The sequence below is a fragment of the Acomys russatus genome, chromosome 31, assembly GCF_903995435.1.
Source record: "Acomys russatus chromosome 31, mAcoRus1.1, whole genome shotgun sequence".
NCBI classification, from domain to species: Eukaryota; Metazoa; Chordata; class Mammalia; order Rodentia; family Muridae; genus Acomys; species Acomys russatus.
Window position 1 is genome coordinate 10,219,470 of NC_067167.1, and position 19,708 is coordinate 10,239,177.

At 45.1% G+C, this 19,708-nt stretch overlaps 2 protein-coding genes across 2 annotated transcripts in view; one reads left to right on the forward strand and one right to left on the reverse strand.

Annotated features, from left to right (window-relative positions):
- Stab2 (stabilin 2) overlaps window positions 1–19,708 on the reverse strand; it is a 168,347-nt gene that overhangs the window by 63,373 nt on the left and 85,266 nt on the right. Inside the window, exons 31-34 of the mRNA XM_051172938.1 lie at window positions 17,343–17,420; window positions 4,900–4,998; window positions 4,705–4,812; window positions 2,862–2,993 (exon numbers count right to left, since the gene is read on the reverse strand). Coding sequence (XP_051028895.1) covers window positions 2,862–2,993; window positions 4,705–4,812; window positions 4,900–4,998; window positions 17,343–17,420 — 417 coding nt within the window. The remainder of the gene's footprint in view (window positions 1–2,861; window positions 2,994–4,704; window positions 4,813–4,899; window positions 4,999–17,342; window positions 17,421–19,708) is intronic.
- Window positions 7,860–11,324, forward strand: LOC127212783 (activity-dependent neuroprotector homeobox protein 2-like). The gene is made up of 2 exons (XM_051172936.1): window positions 7,860–9,190; window positions 9,254–11,324. Exons 1-2 carry the CDS (start codon window positions 7,860–7,862, stop codon window positions 11,322–11,324), a joined length of 3,402 nt encoding a protein of 1,133 aa, XP_051028893.1.

Consider the following 19,708-nt stretch of genomic DNA (forward strand, 5'->3'; position numbering starts at 1 on the left):
GATTCTTAGGCTCATGTCCCTTGGCAAGCTGCCATTATGGACATGCTCATTTGAACTGTACCAAGTGTGGGTGTCTCCCTAACAAAGGCACAGAGAACACAGTGCATCCTTTTGGCATCTGTCGGCTAGTTTGCCAGCAACTCTTAGAAAGGACAATGAGAATGGGAGAGAGAGAAAAACGTACTCTTTTGAGCATACAATGTGTTTGTCTTCGGTAAGGATTTAAAATTCACAAAACAATACCGGACAGCATCGTCAAGACTTCTTCTTCCTGTTGAAATGGCTACTAAATACCATAGTCTATTATGATTGGCTGGCAGTGAAGTGGCAGGCTGCTTGGATGTCAGGATAAGTGAGGAGGGAGTTCTGTGCTGCTGTTTTCAAGGTCAACGAACATTGAGGAAAACTCATGTAGTCTCAATGGTGACTATAGCACACATTTCTAGAATTCCAAGATGTTGAGCTATTTTTGAATACTCGGACAGCAGAACATTTGATGTACTTCTACTTAATTTGGCATTTAGAGAGCCTGAATCAATTCCATTATGGCATATAGCTAGATAATTATGGGATGCACTGAAAATTTTATATAAACACACCCACTCATTAGGAACGCACTTTCCCTCTACTTTCGTTTCAACAGAGAACTTACAGGCAAGCCCTCTATTGTGTTAATTTTTTTGTTCTATATCAGGAAAACTTCTGGGCTAATAGAAAAGGAACATCACAACACTGAAAGTAACTCAATTAACAGTATTTGCATATTCATCTCTGCCTGATGAGATAGAAAAGACAGATTAAAAATAACAACAAAAAAAGAGAAAGCTTTCTAACAATAAGATAAATGCTATTTCTGGAAAAGTAAATTTATTTAAAAGGAAAATGAATTTATATAAATTCTGAACACTAATATAAAATTAGAGAAAAATGTTAGGAATTAAATTATTCTCTAAGTAATGAAGAAAGTAAAAGAGCCCTTAAAAAATCTCTAGCTACATTTTCTTTCTTTTTTTTTTTTTTAAGTAAAATTTTGCTTATTTCAATGATGGTAACAGTGAAAAGATTTTTTTAAAGGATCAATAATATTATTGCTTCTAAGATTGCACAATTAAATTCTCATTCCAATTTGTACTCTTTTGCTGCCCTGTCCCCACCATCTCTTCCTGTCAAGTTCTTGCTATGTAGCTCAGTGTCTTAGTTACTGTTCTATTTCTATGAAGAGACACCATGACCAACTCACACAATGAAGCATTTGACTGAGGTTTATTTATAGTTTGGAGAGTTTTATCCAAGATTATCATGGTGGGAAGTAGAAAGGCATGGCACTGGAGCAGTAGCTGAGAGCTTTATATCGTGAGAGAGACAGAGAGAGAGAGAGAGAGAGAGAGAGAGAGAGAGAGAGAGAGAGAGAGAGGGGACCGGGATCTGGGGCGGGGGCGTGAGACAGAGACAGAGAGGGACACACACACATGGGGGGGGGCGGAGGAGAGGGAAGGAGGGGGAGAGAGACAGAGAGAGACAGAAAGAGAGAGAGAGAGGGGGGGGGGAAGGAGGGAGAAACCAGTCCTTTTGAAACTTTAAAGCCCACTGCCAAACCTACTGTATAACAAGGCCATGCCTTCTAATCCTTCCCAGACAGTTCTACTGACTAGGACCAAGCACCCAAACATATGAACCTATAGGGGCCGTTTTTATTTAAACCCCGGCACTCAGACTGTCCTAGGATGGCCTCAAGTGTGATACTTCCTCCTCAGCTTTTGTGCTGCCTAGTTTTTATATCAACTTGACATAAGGTAGGGCCATCTGGAAGATGGAATCTTAATCAAGAAACTGCCTCTGTAGGATTGGCCTGTAGACAAGTACGTAGGATATTTTCTTGATTGATGGCTGATATAGGAGGGCCCAGCCCATTGTGGGCGATACCACCCCTAGGCAGGGAGGGCTTGGGTATATAAAAACAAACAAGCTGAGCAAGCCGGAAGCAAGCCAGTAAGCAGCACTCCTCTGTGGCCTCTGCTTCGGGTCATGCATTGCCCTCCCTCAGTGATGGACAGTGACCTAAAGGTATGAAGTGAAATAAACCCTCTTCTCCAAGTTACTTTTGGTCACGGTATTTTATCACAGCAACAGAAAACCTCACAAGGATAGCCACCACAATCCTAGGACCACAGGCAGGTGACGTACACACGGCTCCTTATTGACTCTTAAATAAAATTTTTTTAAATAAAATTTTCATCTGAGAATTTTAGAATTATAATGTTTCTTCTTAAATTGTCATACTGTTTAAAAATGTGTCACTTCAATTACCTGATCAGAAGTTTGTATTAGAACCTAGTTTCATGAAGTCTCTTTTATGAATGTTAACCATTTAGTTCCTCAGGCATTGTGTGAGGTAATCATGGGAGTGCCAGTGTGGTGGCTGATGCATCCCCCGGGATTGCGCAAGATTAATATTAACTTGTTTGACTGCGGCAGGGGTCTTATGCATGTCACCAGACACCTGACTTTCTGAAGCCAGTGCCACATCCTGGCAGCCATTTTGAGGAACGCGGGTCCCTCCCATTTTGGAAACTGGAGACTGTCTACTGCTGGGTTTGTGGCACCACAACTAAAAGAGCGCCTGTGACGGCTGAGACTCAAATACCACAGTCGGGAGGGCCATGGTGGTTATCTGAAGGCTGATCACATGACAGGTGAGGGAGAGATTGACTCTTGTAGTTTACCCACTGCTTTCTGACTCAACATAAACAACTTTTTCTTACTGATAAGGCTTGGAAGTACTGGAGGTACTTTCCCAGTATGGAAGAAATGATTGACAGTGGTGGAGACATTTGCTTGTGAGTTCTGTTAAACAGATGTACCTGGTCGTTGTGGAGAACGAAGGTGAGGAGGAAGGAGGACCCCAGCATGGTCTCTCGGTGCATGCCATTGTGCAAGTCATTCTTCAGGAGTGTCTCCCCCAGGACCACATGGTACTGAATTATGTCTTCCCTCTGTGCCACACATGTAAGGAAAAGTCAGCCAGGGAACCCGTCAGTTGGCCACACTCTGCTCTACTGAGCCAGAACCATGGAGCTGCAACCAGGGCCCAGAAGTATTAACATAATGAGATGGGTTCTGAATCTCCACGTAGGGTGCTCAAGAATGTCTAGATGAAAGTGGTTAATAGATTGTAAAAAGGATTTCTTTGAGCCAGGCGTGGTGGCGCACGCCTTTAATCCCAGGACTCAGGAGGCAGAGGCAGGCGGATCGCTGTGGGTTCCAGGCCAGCCTGGTCTACAACAGCAAGTCCAGGACAGTCTGGGCGACACAGAGAGACCCTGTCTTGAAAACAAAACAAAACATGATTTCTTTGATAGTACTGATACTTCAGCTTCAAAAATCCAACAGAAGGTGAGCTTTACCAGTTAATGCCATAAAATTACATATTTCTCAATAAAATAGAAAATAATATTAATGGCAAAAATATAAAAATTATTCCAAGTATTTTAGTACTATTAAAATAATATACCTCCCGAAGAGAAATATGCATTTAAAAACACTCTCCAAAGTAACTGCAATCATTTATACCAATGCAAAGATTTTGGAATTAAAAAACAAAAGCTGCAGTAGCAAAAGGGGTATTTTTTCCCTGCCATTAAAAAAAATGACACTGTGGAGGAAAAAAAAATCTACAAACAAATGCACAGTGGTTTCTGCCTACATAAGTGGTTTAGACTATAATTATAAATGTTTCTTTGATATGCAAATTAAAATTTCAAGTTGATTTTATTTTATATCCCTAATGAAATGTTAAGCCATTTTTTTTCTACATAAAAAAAGAAAACACAAGCCTGGCGTTGTGGTGCAGGCTTTTAATCCTAGCGCTTAGGGAGACAAAGGCAGGCAAATCTTTGTGAGTTCCAGGCCAGCCTGGCCTACAAAGTGAGTCTAGGACAGGCAAGTCTACACAGAGAAAGCTTGTCTCAAAAACCAAAAACAAACAAACAACAACTCCCCCCCATCACCGCCACAACCTCTCCAAAAACACCCCCCGCCCCCGCCAAGAGAGCGAACGAACACATGCTTTTATGAACACTAAGTAAATGTCTTCTGCTTACATTTTCTTTTTTGTTAAATCAATCTCTCTCTCTCTCTCTCTCTCTCTCTCTCTCTCTCTCTCCCCCCCCCTCCCCTCTCTGTCTCCCGAAAGGTTCATGACATGCCTGGGTCTCTCTACTAAGCACGCACAGCTGAATGAACAGGTTCTGACAAAAACATGAGTTGGCGTATGACTGATGAATTGAAAATGTTGACGATGCTCGACAGCTGGCTCAGAAGTTAAATGTGGGGACTACAGTCAAGGACGCCCCTAGTTCAGTTGCCAATATCCGTTATCCGGTGGCTCATCACCACCTGTAGCTCCAGCTCTGAGGGAGTTACAACATCCCTGGCCTCTGTGAGCATCTGTGTTCATGCACACACACACACACCATTAAAAATAAAAATAAATCTTGTTTGTTGGTTGTTTTTTTAAACAGAGTTTCTCTGCGTAGCCCTGGCTGTCCTGGACACTCACACTTTGTAGGGCAGGCTGGCCTCAAACTCACTGAGATCCTCCCGCCTCTGCCTCACGAATGCCGTAATTAAAGGCATGGGCCACCACTTCCTGGCTTAAAAATAAGTCTTAAAGAGACAATGTTGACTGCTATAGTGGTCGCTTACTAGAATTGCGGCTTTCCTCTGTCTGGTGTAGTTCTCCATGGCTCCGTTGTTTGGAGCAAACACAGTGTAGGCGTTGGCAGCCTCGATAGCGTGGGCCAGATTGTATCGCTACAGAGCAAAGACAGGACAGTCATTGAGGGGGTCTCAGGTCCCAGGAGCTTGACAAAATGGTTTAGCACTGAACATGTTACTTACAATGATGTAGCCTCGGAAGATGGAATAGTCAGGCATCTGGTCCAGACGGGTGAGGAGGTTTGGTAAGGAGCCAGTTAGACCTCTTTTAGGGACCAGAACCTGGGAAAAGAAGCCCCAAAATCCTATTTAGCAAATTTTGCTATCATTTTCTGTTTACTAATAACTATGGAAGCCCTGCTGGCTTCTTTGGGCAGTTAAAAGAATTGACTAAGGACATTTTATTTACTAGGCTGGAAGGAACTTTGAAATGTTAGCTTAATTTTAAGTCTTCCCCTTAAATTTATTTTTCCATTTAGAGAAAATTTTATATTGTACAGAAGATTTTAGGGATCCAGCTAAGGAATTCTATTTTTTAATAGCTTATTCTGTCAATTCTTCACTTATCCTGAGAACGTTATGTCTACTATAAACCAGTAACTGAATTTGCCTGTAAAACTTGTTTTGCTTTATAAAATTAGAAAGATTGGTCAATTTACATAAAAAATTAGATCTCTCTCGATCTAGGTTTGGAGTTCATAGCCTTGTGCGGACAGGTCAAGAAACAATTGCTGAGACACTCCCCCTTCTATTGGATTCCCCTCTCCTCCCTTTCTTCCTCTTCCTCCTCCTCCTCTTCTCTTCTTCTTCTTCTTCCCATTTTTGAAACAAGGGTTTTACCACGTAGTCCAGGCTGTTTTCAAACTTTCTGTGATGTAGCTTCCTGAGTGCTGGGACTACAGGCATGTACCACGACACGCAGTCTGACTTCTTTTAGTCTCCAGTGCCGTAAACAACGTTCATTTGTAAAGAGTTATTCACTGCCTCTCCTCCCCATCTCTCAAACAGGCCCGAGGCGTTCATGTTGCCACCTTTCTGGTCCGCGTGGGCACCGTGATTTCCAAGCCCAGCATGGCTAACTCTCTGGCCAAGGTAACCAGTTCAATCTTCTCATTCTAGAACCTTGTTAAAACAGAAAACCCAGACGCTGTAACATTTTCTTTCTTCCTTCCTTCAGCCTTGAACTGCCATTTTTTGGGTGCCCAGTGTGGCTCAGGGGCTGTGTTTGAGGTGTGGATTTCGCCCTTGAAGCGTACGATAGGAGGCGGCACCACACCAGACTACTGGCCTACGTGAAAACGCAGTCCTGAGTAAACGCCATTGGCGCCTGGCGGAAGGGTGGGGGCGGAATGGGAAGGGGCGAGGCCTGAGAGGACGCTCAAGCACTCTTTATTACCATTGGCTGCCTGGTGCGAGTATGCAAATGAGGGAACGTCACTTCCTGATATATTTGGGCGCCATCTTGGCGCGCCATCCTCTCTCGCGTGCTGGTGCAGGCGGACCGGAGGGTGGTGAGCAGCGCTGACTGGCAAGCCAGGAGAGGACTGAGGGCCTCCCAGTGTAAGTGAAGACTTGGGGGTCTGAGGCGCGAGGCGGTCTGTGTGACTGGAGGCCAGGGAAGAGGTGTGGCTCGAGGCCGGTTGTGGCTCGTTTTTTTCCGGGAAGGACTATGGCGCGAGCGAGGCCCGCGCGTGACTGGAAGCCGGGGAAGGACTGTGGCCCGAGGCCCGCGCGGGACTGGAAGCCGGGGAAGGACTGTGGCCCGAGCGAGGCCCGTGCGTGACTGGAAGCCGGGGAAGGACTGTGGCGTGAGGCCTGTGCGGGACTGGAAGCCGGGGAAGGACTGTGGCCCGAGGCCCGCGCGGGACTGGAAGCCGGGGAAGGACTGTGGCGTGAGGCCTGTGCGGGACTGGAAGCCGGGGAAGGACTGTGGCCCGAGCGAGGCCCGTGCGTGACTGGAAGCCGGGGAAGGACTGTGGCGTGAGGCCTGTGCGTGACTGGAAGCCGGGGAAGGACTGTGGCCCGAGCGAGGCCCGCGCGTGACCGGAAGCCGGGGAAGGACTGTGGCCCGAGCGAAGCCCGCGTGTGACTGGAAGCCGGGGAAGGACTGTGGCGCGAGGCCCGCGCGTGACCGGAAGCCGGGGAAGGACTGTGGCCCGAGCGAGGCCCGCGCGTGACCGGAAGCCGGGGAAGGACTGTGGCCCGAGCGAGGCCCGCGCGTGACCGGAAGCCGGGGAAGGACTGTGGCGCGAGGCCTGTGCGTGACTAGAAGCCGGGGGAGGACTGCGGCGCGAGGCCTGTGCGTGACTAGAAACCGGGGAAGGACTGGCGCGAGGCCTGTGTGTGACTAGAAACCGGGGAAGGACTGTGGCGCGAGGCCTGTGCGTGACTAGAAACCGGGGAAGGACTGTGGCGCGAGGCCTGTGCGTGACTAGAAACCGGGGAAGGACTGTGGCGCGAGGCCTGTGCGTGACTAGAAACCGGGGAAGGACTGTGGCGCGAGGCCTGTGCGTGACTGGAAACCGGGGAAGGACTGTGGCGTGAGGCCTGTGCATGACTGGAAGCCGGGGAAGGTCCGTCGTGTGACTGGAGGAATGGAAAAGCTGGAGTGCCAGGCGGTCATTGTGTGACTAGATGCCTGCGTGTGACTGGAGGCTATGACACGAGGCCTGGGAAAGTTGAGGCCTGTGTGTAACTTGGAAGCCAGAGAAGGCGGGGCCACCAGGCCGTCATTGTGTGATTTTGAGGTCTTTATGTGATTGGAAGCCGGGGAAGAGCTGTGGCGGGAGGTCCCTGTGTGACTGGAGACTGTGAGTGGAAGTCATGCGTGACTGGAGACAAGGTGTAGCCTGAGGCTGCCTGTGTCTCCAGGGAAGAGCTGTGGCTTGAAGTCTGTGTGTGACTGAAAGCTGGGGTACTAGGCAGTCACTGAGAGACTAGAGGCCAGTTTGTGACTGGATGCCGTGGAAGGACTGTGGCAGGAGGCGGTCAGTGTGTGACTGGAGCAGGGCCGGAGAGGTGTGTGTGTGCGTGCTCTGGGAGCTGAGGGCAGGTTGTAGGAGGGTTGGTACAGGCTGGGTTCTCATTGCTGAGAGCTGTTACTGAGCCAAGGCTCTCCTTATTGCAGGACAGAAACATCAAAAATGTTTCAAGTTCCTGTGGAAAATCTGGACTATGTCAGAAGTATGCGGCCATGGGTGAAGAGCATTCTTCCAGAGATTGGACTTGACAGCTGCAAAGGATTGTTGAAGGACTTTGAAGCCTTTGCCCCAAGTGACAGATACTTTTATAATACATCTTGGCCAGATGTTACTCCAGGGAAATATATCACAAAGAAAATGAGATACCGTTCCAAGCCATACTGCTGTAGCCTCTGCCAATACTCAGCAGATGTGCTTGTTTCTCTAAGAAATCATTTGCATCGTTGCCATGAAGATGAGGTGGACCAAGAGCTGCAGATCCAGTGTCCAGATTGCTCATTTGTTTCAAGGCCTGTTGTTGTGAGCAGGCACTTCTGGTTGTTCCATGAGCCTGCTGAGAAGGTTCACAGCCCAAAGGAGAAGGTTCTGGACAATGGGAAGCCATTGAAGAGTTATATAAAACACTTCACATGTTTAAAATGTAACTTTTCCAACACTTCCTTCTGTAGCATGAAGAAACATGTACTGAACAGCCATTTTCACTCTTTACTTAATGCCTACATTGGCTTTGAAACTCAGGAAGACCAGCAGCAGCCAAAAGCCAGTGATACTCTTTCTGTGGCGAACACTCCACCACCTGAAAGGTACTACTGTAAGAAGTGTAGTACCAATATGTGTAGCCAGGATGATCTATTTTCCCATATTTTGACATCAGACGTACACAAGGATTTGGAGAATAAGTTGAGGTCTGTGATTTCAGAACACAACAAGAGGACTGGGCTTCTGAAGCAAATGCCCATTGTTCCAAAGCTAAAGGTAAGCTTATCCAGACCATCAAACAGCAGCGTTCCACTCACAACTGCTCCAGCGAAGCCACCTTGGTCCCATCTTGCCTTGTCACAGAACACTCCAAGTCCAGCCATGGTGCAGCCAGTGACCTTGGCCCAACCTGTGACCTCTGCCAATGTACGGCCACCGATGGGGGTCCCAGGCTCTTCCTGGAGCCGCACCAATTCTTTGTCAGATACTGCCCAGTCCCACATGGCTTTTGTCTCTAGCCCTCTATCTGTGGGCCAGACCAGTCTCACACTGCAGACTTCAGCTCCCTCAACTGTCTTCTTTTCAGGCAAGGCTTCACCTCATAAGCCTGTAGTCCCTCCTGCACTACCTGTGAGTCAGCCACTTGGGCCTGTGAAAAAGTCTGTTGGAATGAGCAATCACCTGATGAGTCAAGCCATCCAACCTGGGATTTTACCCTTCACACAGCCCATGGAGCCTGAGCCTACACATCGGCCGGTGGGACCTCCTGTCAGATCAGTGGGGCTTACAAGCAGGCCAGTGTACCCCACAAGCAGATTAATCAGGCCTGGTACCTTCACTTCTGGTCTTTTGAAAAGTCCTGGGGTTCTGCAGAACACATTACCAGGAACGATATCTGTTGGTCAGGTTGTCTCATTGGCAGACCTTCCTGAAGGTCAGATGACCCCTGCTTCTATGATTCCTGCACAGACCATAGCTTCTGGGGTCCTTCCCACTGGCCAGGCAGTCCAGTCCAGGGGTCTCCATGTTGGTCAGACAGTCTCATCACAGGTTCTCCCCTCTTGTCAGACAGTGTCTGTTAGGGTTTTCCCTGCAGATCAAGTGGTATCTGGGTTGCAGACCCCCAAGCAGCTGGTGGTCTCAGATGCCCCTGTGAACCAGGGTGTGAATTCTGGTATTCCTCTGCTTGGTCAGCCTGTTATATCAGGTCCATTAGTTAGACCCAGTATGCTTCAGCTCAGTCAGTCTGTTGGCTCCAGCATCCTGCCGGTGACCCAGTTAGGGAGAGCTGAAACTAAACAGAACACCACGTTCTTTGAGCCAGGCACTGTCTACAGGAAGCTCCTTCCAACAGGGACACAGGTTAATGGGAAGCCCATTTACACGGTGGACCCCATGCCTGTCATTCTATCTGTTCCTCAGGGTGCTAGCCTCATGACTTCTGTTCCATCCCAGGTGCCCAACCAGTTCCAATCCCCCAGTGTGGGTACGCAGATGTCCAGTGCTCTACCCAGCATGTCCTCTTCACAGGGGCCAGTAAGCACTGCAGACCAGAACATACTTGTTCAGGTCTCTTCATCTGAGCTGGGTATGAATTTGGGTGTCAGACAGGCCAAGCAGTGGAAAATCTGCTCAATTTGTAATGTATTCTTCCCATCCAATGTCTACCAGGCTCACATGGAAGTGGCTCACAAACAAAGTGAGTTCAACTCCAGCGCGAAACTTGAACCAGTAAAGCTGGCAGTGCGTGCACCATTTCTGAAGTGGACAAGAGAGAAGGTCATGCGTTGCCTCTTCTGTAAATGCCTAGTCTCAGAGGGGGAGCTAATGTACCACTTACTTACACATGGCTTCGGGTGCCTGTTTTGCCCATGTACTTTCCACAACATTCAGGGTTTCTTGGAGCACAGCAGAATTAAACACCTTGGGAGGAAGAGGCTATTTTTGGATTATATTAACAGGGGCTTCGAGTTGAGTCTGGATGCTAATGGCAACCTTTTGTTCCCCCATCTTGATTTCATTATCACTCTGCCAAGAGAGGAGATTGGAGGACAGGAGGTCTGCCTGGCTATCCTCTCAGGGATATATTCCACATCACTGGTGCCCTTATATGTTAAGGTGAAGCCTCAGGTTAAGGTTGTACCTCAGCTCAGTAAACAAGAGCTGATCTGTTCCCTCTGCTTGAGCACATTTATGACAGCCGATGCCTACATACTACATTTGAAGGACAGACACCATATTATGCCTATGGCCTATACGATGCTGAGTTCTCCAGCCTTCAGGTGTGTCCATTGTTGTGGAATCTATGCTGAAAACTTGACTGTGGCAGCCATCACTCTTCATTTGATGCATTGTGAACATGCTCCCAAAGATAGCTCAGAACTGCAAGTTCAGTCCAGTTTTGTCGAGAGCAGTGAACTACAGTTTGTCAGTGAGGAAAAGATTCCTGATTCTACCTGTCCTATAAAAAGAAAGTGGCCAGATGGCTATTTGGGGGCAGAAGACCTGAGGAGGGATGGGAAGGATCCCTTACATGTTTTAAAGGGTAAGACAGCATCAGATCCAGAAGAAGGGACTAGTGCTGTGCCTTTGAAGAGACAAAGGAATGAAAGCACAACTAAAGGACTAGTGGTCAATGAGGATTTACTCCAAATCTTAGCATTAGATTTTAAGAAAGACAAAGACTACTCCTCTGAGGAAAAAAAGCAGTTTCTTAGGAAATATTTCCACAAGAAACCATATCCTAGCAGAAAAGAAATAGAACTATTGTATTTATTCTTGAAGATGGAAAAAATTCATGTGACTTTGTTTTTTGGAACAAGAAGATATAATTGCTTGAAAGCAATAGAAGTCTTCAGACCCTCAGTAGTTCTAGGTTTTGATATGTCTGAACTTAAAAATGTTAAGCACAGACTGATCTTTGAGTAGGAACCACAAAACTCAGTTTAAAGTCCTAGGCAGTAGTTTGAGATGACTTTACTCCCTTCTGTTCTCTTGTATTGGTTTCTTTGGCTTTCCTGGGTGTTGCAGGTACTCAGAAATCCTTAGGTTAAGAAGTAAATGCTACTCCAGAAGTATAGATTCCTGTAGTTTAGTCTCTTAGCAGTTAATCCTAAGGGCCCCCCGCAGTCATGTGAGTTAAGTTTTGGTATTTCATATATGGCTTATTCTTGGAAGCTTCTATATCAAATGATACAAACTGAAGTCTATGCAAATACTTGACTTTACACTGTAGAAAATTTCTGCTTGTTTGCAAATGATTAGTTGAAAGTAAGCATGGTTCTGGAGTGTTAGAGGCAGAAGTCCAAGACAGGACAGTAGAGAAGGATTGTCATGTATGTGGCTTTCTAAGAACATAATTTTGAACATTAACTTGTTAATATTTGCTTACCATATTATACTTTTGATTCATATTTTCAGGTTTGTCCTGAAAGCTTAAAAACACAACTCAGAGAATAACTAAATGTTTTCATTATTAATATATCCCCATCTCAGGGTCTGGTGTGTAGTTCATAATATAAATCAAATATCTGTAGAGGCTGGAATGCATTCTTTGGTGAACTTTATAGTGACAAGTCAGTCACCTCTACTTAACAAATAAGATAATAAATTTTTTAGCACCTTAGACATTGAAAAAACACACAGTTCTTTCTTACTGCTCACAAGCAGTTTGGAGGAAAGGGCCATGGTCACATGTATGGAATTTTTATCCTTGTGTGTGGATCCTACTTGAAATGGAGTACAGGTTTCAGGCTTATGATGAAAGGGGTACATCAGGACTTCTATCCTCCTGGTTGGAATAACTTAGTCGATGTGTTAGAGTTGGAAAGATAGGATTTCCTCTGGCCCAGGTATCCAGATGACTAGTTCAGGCACTACTAAGGAATCTGTGTTGTATTACTGGGCTATGGATGCCAAACAACCTGTGTTTTCCACATAGTGCAAAGTGTTAGCAGGGTGCATAGTAAAACAGACCAGCCAGCTTAGGTTTGGAATCATTGCCTTTTTCCCCTAGCAAAACAAACTAATTTTGATCAAGAGGTGTGCTCAGGAAGAGGGAACACACATAGACAGAGGAAGTATATTTGGTTTTTATTCTGAGAAAGGTGTTAATTTTGTCTTTTTCCCCATGGGCTGAGGTCTGACCTCTCACTCATTTGGCTAGTGCACAGGAAAATGGAGGAAGGGGAAAGGAGCCATTGCTCTAAGGAGAAAAGGGTTACTGCTTCAGGCTATCACATTTCTAGAATAGGAATAGGACCTTTGAGTAAACAAAACTGAGGTGGAGGAGGGATTATAGTGTTTGCAAGTCTTACAAGATGAGGAAGACAAGATAATTCCTAGACATAAGTTTTATAGTATTTGTTAGAAAAAAACTCGTATTTCTTACAACTCCCTCCGACTTCTGTTCTTTTAAAACATTCCTTAAAAAAACCAACCAAACAACATTCTTCAAACTCATTATGGCTTCCTTTTTCTTTCCTGTTTCGGAAGAAGAAACTGCAATAGGGATGGAGTAGTACCAATTTATTAATAGTTGACTTAACTATCTTGTGTTAGGGTCCTTGTACGAAGACTTAGTTGTTCTATTTAATTAGCATGGTTTAAGGTGAGCCTCCCTATCCCTGCATAAGGGTAGTTCCTTGGCCAGGAGATTGACCTACCTGTATTGGAAAGTTAGTGGAATCATTGCCCTTTGATGTACAGAGGAGGAACTTGTCTCCCTCCAGGCGAAGAGAAACCCCCAGAGTATGGGGCTCCAGGAAATAGTACAGTGTGGCTATATGGAATATTATTTTTGTTTGAGACAGGGCTTCTCTGTGAAGCCCTGGAACTCACTGTGCAGACCACGCTGGCCTTGAAATAAAAGACACCCAGCTGCCTCTGCCTCTCAAGTTCCGGGGTTAAAAGGCACCTCCACTGCTTGGCTGCTATATGGCTTTTTTAATTTTAATTTTTTTCTATATGGATGTTAAAAGTAGTATTTCCATGTAACTGCATCAGGCAGTTTTGAATTTGTTTTGACTATGGCTAAACTGTCAATTCTGAGAGTTTGTTAGGCTTTTTTTGTTGTTACTGTTTTTACCTACACTGTGAATTAAAATTTGTTATACCACTGCCAAAAAAATAAAGTTTATTTTGGAACACAGTCCTAGAAATTTCGTTTACATGTTGTCTGAGGTCAATTTTGTACCACAAAGGCAGAGTTGAATAGTGATAGAAATCAGGGGACCTGGAAGCTAATATTGGCTATCTGATTTCTTTCATTTCCAGCACCTAGATTTAGAGGAAGACAAACATTTCTGAGTTTTGGGAAACTTTCTCCCCTGGATCACTCCTTCCTTCCTTATTACCCACATACTTTGGTTATTATCCTATCTCTTAACTATTTTACATAGTGAACTTCACCCTATACTAAAAATGTTCCATGTAAGCTCTTCCAGTAGCTCTTACCCACAACAACTCCATTTGTTTCTGATACATCTGCAAGAGACCTTTTAGATGCTGTGAAGAAACTGGCCAAAGGGGACCTTCATCCTTTCACCCCAGGCTGCATTTTCTCCTGTTCTTCCTTTGATGCTCTCTAGCCCCCTGCTACTACTTGTAGTTCATTTTGGTGCAGTAGTCGTGGCAATAGGACTAGTCACTGTCACTCTTAAGTCAACTTCATGCCCACTCACCAACCCACTTTGTTTCTCTCTATACCTCAACCTTCCCAGAAAAATCACATGATTTTACTCTGTTACCAAATCATCTGTTTACAGCTCTCTATTTTCCAAGTCTCTTGGATTCAGACAGCAGTTGGGCATGGTGGCATACACCTTTAATCTCAGTACTCAGGAGGCAGAGACCGGCAGATCTCTTCTTAGTTTGAGGCCAGCCTAGTCTACAAAGCAAGTTCCAGGACAGCCAAGGGCTACTCAGAGAAACCCTGACTCGAAAACAAAACCAAAGGATGCAGACAGCAATTGCATGATGAATTGCAGTTCATCAAGCTAAGACTCTTCCCCCTGCTATGTGACCTGAGGATTCTCTATCTTCAATGGGCCCAGAAGTACCCCCTCTGACAAAGATCCTCCTCAGCAAAAAACAGTTATAATGTTCCTACCCTATATTTATATATCCTCTTAGAGTTAAGAATGATAGTTTCCTGCCAAAAGATTACACTTCCCACTTTCCCTTGTGACCAGACCAAGCAGCTCCAGAAAGCGAGGGACTATGATTGGGTAGTAGTTTCCATCCACATAAGGGTCTGGATCCCACTGTATGTAGCCTTTTCATCCACACAAGTGGGTGACAAGATGGCTCCCTGATGTGAATAAACACTGTCCTAGCTGTGCTGGATAGGTTTATGCCAAATTAATAAGCTAACGTCATCTGAGAGAAGGGAATCTCAAGGAAATAAACCTCTGTAAGATCAGGTTGTAGGCAGGCCCATAGAGCATTTTCTTAATTAGTGATTGATGGAGCAAGGCCCAGTCCATTGTGAGTGGTGCTATCCCTGGACTGCTAAGAAAGCAGAGTGAGCAAGACACATGAAACAAGACAGTAAGCAACACCCCTTCAGATAGCCTCTGAATCAGTTTGTCTTCAGGTTCTTGCTGTGTTTGAGTTCCTGTGCTGACTTCCTTTGATAATGAGTGATGTGGAAGCCTAAGACAAATAAATCCTTTCCTCCCCAAGTTGTTTTTTTATCATGGTGTTTCATCACAGCAATAGCAACCATAGCGAAAACACCACTTGAAGTCAAACCTAGCCTCTCTTTGCCGTCTGTCTTCTGTACAGCTTCTTCAGTAATCTAACAGCTAAAGTGGAGTGGGGTGGTGGACTTTGGATTAGACAGACATAGTGGATTTGAGAGCTGTGAGGCGGTGGTCGGCTGCTGTTAGACCTTGATGGCTTTATGTTCATGTCACAACCATATACATTTATGAAGGCCAGACTTTTAAAAAACTACCCTTTCTTGAGAAGTTTTTAATTCCTGATGGATACAGAGCAAAGTACTGTGGGCTGGACTTCTCCACTCACCCTTTGGCCAACTGCCTTTATGTAGCACACAGCCTACACAACTGTATATAGTGGTACTAACAAAGGAGGCGTGATGCCAGCTGACAGGGGAGTTTGTGAGGGAGCAGCACAGTCCAGGGGCTAAAAAGAACATGAACATTCCATGTTCATGAAATTCTTCCTTAACCCAGTCACTTATCTTAGCATATTGTCTCATCTGTGACACGGGAATGCTATGGCACTCACTGTTTTATTGTTAAAAAAAAAAAAAGGGACATCAGGTAGGGTAGGGTGTGATCCCTCATGGACCTTCAGAAGTTCAGTTACCATACATAGGGCAAAGTGCTTGTTCTGATGAGAGACACAGAAAGATGCAGTCACATGCTTCCAGGACATCATCACTACAGGGTCTCAGGCTTCAGTGTAGGCCAGGAGGTGGTTATGTCAAATAAGTCCCATACAGAATATCTCATGGGATTTCAAAGGAAGAAGGGAATCAGGGCAGCAATTGCTGAGGGCTTTTTAGTGGCAAGCCTTGAAGTAGAGGGTGTTATTTAATCCTCACAGAGAAAAATAAGTGAAGCTTGGAAAGGACTTCCATAAGATTAAGAGCTCAAACTTCAACTATCACTTTAACTTCTACTCTGTAGACATGGCCTGTGTGAGAAGGCCACAGAAGGGTTGGGACTTACTATCCCATGGTGATCAGCTCAGAGTAAGAGGTGGGTTGAGATGCCATCTTACTAAGGAAGTTGCATCCACTCAAAACATGTAAGAAGGGAGAAGAGGTGAGTGAGTGTGTGCGTGCGTGCGTGCGTGTGTGCGTGTGCGTGTATTCACTGAGCTTGGAGCTCAGTGTTTTCGCTAGATTGTCTGGCTAAAGATCTTTCTGTTTCTGCTCCCCTGTGCTAGGGGTACAGATCCATGAAGCTATACCCAGCTTTTTCCATAGATACTGGCAATCTGAATTCAGCTCAAGCTTGTGTGACAGGTACTTTACCCACTGTGCCAGCTCCCTAGCCGTATTTTATGTTTTTTTTTTAAATTAATTTTTATAAAGGTATTTTAGTACTCTGAAGAGCGAACATTAGAAAGAAGAGCTGTTGCTAAGTGGTCAGTTGGCACTCCACAGAGTCATAATTTCTTGTAAGCGTTTCATCTCTTGCTTAACAGTACGGTGTTTAAAGCCTCTGGATAACACAGAAGTGCTGCAAGGGCTTTGGCCATAATAGAGACTTACAAATAGCCTCTCTTTTGAACAGAAGTAGTCCAGTTACTGCTTATAAAAAAACTAAGGGTATTAATACCAAGCTAGCAATTTTAATTCAAATGCAATTAGTTAATAATTGTCCCCCTAGCCTTCCACCTTCTGAAAGTTTCCACTGTACTAGAAATTTCTTCTAAAATGAAGATCTTAATACAGTAGCTGGAAATTATGGGTTAACTTATAACCCCATTTCCCATTTCTTCTTCTTCATACCTATGGATACTATTGAGTTGGGACTTAGGTGAAAAGTGAAAGTCTTAGGGGAATTTTCCCTGTGCTTTCCTATTTTTTTTTCTCTTAGGTTTTTCTGTACCCCTCTTTAGGTTACAATAGTGCAAAGAGGGGAGTGAATTATGGCAATCAATTGCTCTCCCCTTTGTTCTTGATTTTAGACTCGTGTCTCTTAAGATGTTTTTATACACAAGAGAGAGAAAGCTTATGTGAGGCCACATGCAACAGAGGCCCTGCTGCAAATATGAAGGGGGCGGGTTATAGCAGCATCCACTGAAGAGAGCATCCATGATCCATGAGGTTACAGCAGAGCTAGCGAAGCACAGTAAGGCTCATTTGACGTTAAGACTTAAGTATTCTTTATTTGCCCAAACAGCACTATGTAGGAAGACACCACAAAGGAGGATGCAGCTCTGGCTGTTGGGGAGGGGCATCTTTACCTTGTTGATGATGTGTATCACTCCGTTTGTGGCTGCATTGTCACCGTCCACAATGGATGCCCCCTCAATGGTGATATTCTGCAAGTGCAAACGCAGTGGGAAGGTGAGTGCACTTGGGGGTCGCGTTACCTTTGGGGTCCCTGCTTTCTGAGCAACAGTAACTGTCATAGTTTTCATCCATGAAATGCTTTAAATTGTGACCCATTAGACACCACAATCAGATAGACATCCACACACAAATGGAAAGATGGCTTTCTTCCACGTGAGGGGTGTACTGCCATTGTCAGTCTGTTCCACTGTCTCTTAGTTGATTAAAAAAAAAAGTAGGGGAAATCACATAAAGCACCATAGAGCGAAGAGCCCATTAGATCAGTAACACAGACATCAAAAAGCCAAGGAGGCAGCCCCAGCATCTCCTTCCTTCCTTCTCACAGGGACCCAGCTCTTGCCAACACCTTGATCTTGGAATTCCAGAAGTGTTCAGAATTACGAGGATACCAACTGTTACTAGAGCCCCAGTCTGTGGTACTTTTTTTTGTTTTAAAACAGAGATCACTGCAAACTTATATAGACAGTGACTGTTTATCATTCAAAAGCAACTGAGCTCCAGTCTTTTTGGTTTCCTCTTTTTTCCCCACTGCGACCTCTGTTTGCAGTTTCTTCTGGATCTTAGGAAAAGGGCCTCCATGTACAGAGACTGTGGAGATACACTAGGCCATCTGTCACATCTCTTTTTGTTAAGATGGAATGTTTTTATTGTATTAGATGCCGTAATGAACTTAAGGAAAGATACATGTTTGATGGTTATCTCCTCTAGGTCAGGGCCTTGATTGATTTATTTGGGGACCTGTACAGCCTGTGACATGCAGGGTGGATGGTAATATTGCTAAGAAATGGATGGATTAGCCTGACTTTATCACACTATATGAGCATACACAAAGTCATGCTGTAAATTAAAAAAAATTAATAATGATGCCTACCTATTGTGTGCAGTGTGGTGCTTCGGCACGTTGTATACACTGCACAAGGATGTAATTAGGACACTTAGGCTCAACATCATCTGAATCATTTATTTCTTCTTGGGATGACAACATTTAAGTCCTCTCTTTCCAGCTATGTGATGGATTTGTCTGGGAGCACTGGAGGTTACATGGAGGACTCTGCATGAGTGTTCTTCCACTGAGCTACATCTCCAATCCTCTTTTAGCCTTCATTTCAAAACAGGGACTTGCTAAGTTGTCCAGGCCGGCCATGACATCAGTCTGTACCCCAGAAGGCTTTAACTTGTAATCCTCTTGCCTTAGCCACTGGAGCAGCTGGGATCACAGTCCCACAGCATCAGGCCTGGCTTGCTTGTTTGATTTATGTAGGGTGCTGTTGTTAAGCAGATACACCCAGCTGTGCAATACTCCACAGAATGTGTTCATATACCAGTTGTATACTTACACTTCTATATTTGTGTATAATTTTTTATTAGTTAGAGTCTCACTGTGTATCCCTGGCTGGCCTGGAACTTGCTATATATAGACCAGGCTGGCCTTGAGCTCACAGGCTCCATCTGCCTCTGCTTTCTTCAGGGCTGAGGTTAAACTCATGTTCCACAAAGCCAACTGTACCCAAAATCTTTACCCCAAATTAGTATTTAAATAATTCAGGATACAACATGAGAGAATTTCCAAAGAGTTAGAAAAGATTTATAAACTCCCCACAGAACTGCATGTTAGGATTTTCTGCTTGCTGTATCAGCCGGTGAGCCTGCTATTTAGGCTCAACTCCATGGGTTCTTTTCTTAGTGCTCAGGCTGCTGGGAAGCCGGGAAGCTGGGAGCCATCTCTGCCAAGTTAGGGCAGCAGCAGTCTTCACTGCTTGCTAGAACCCTTGCTCATTTTCCCTTTGCCCAACTCAGAGAAAGACTTTAACACTCAGCCCCTCACAGCCACGAAGCCAGACTCCCCATGGAACTGGCATGGGAGTCCTTGACAGACTCCGGGAATGCCAGGCAAGCAGGCTCTCTGGAGCGCCACTTTCCAGTGGCCACTGCCCTGGCTCTAACACCAGGATGCACTTGTGTGCAGAGTCAACACTCACTACAGACTCATAGTCCGGCTAACTTAAATGACATCCGGTTACTGCTGATGGCTCCACCAGGAGGTTGTGAGTCATCAGTCTTAGTTAACTACACCAGAACGAAAGGTGTGGCATTGAGCATCTTTCACCCTTTCTGGGTCATGTCAAGAGGACCTCCCTGGTCTGCATTTTAGATGTCTGCTTCTGAGAGCTATTCCTTTTTAATTTATTAAAATTTTCAATCAACATATTTTGATATTTCCCTTTCCCCCACTCCTAGACCCTCCGCACTTTCTTCC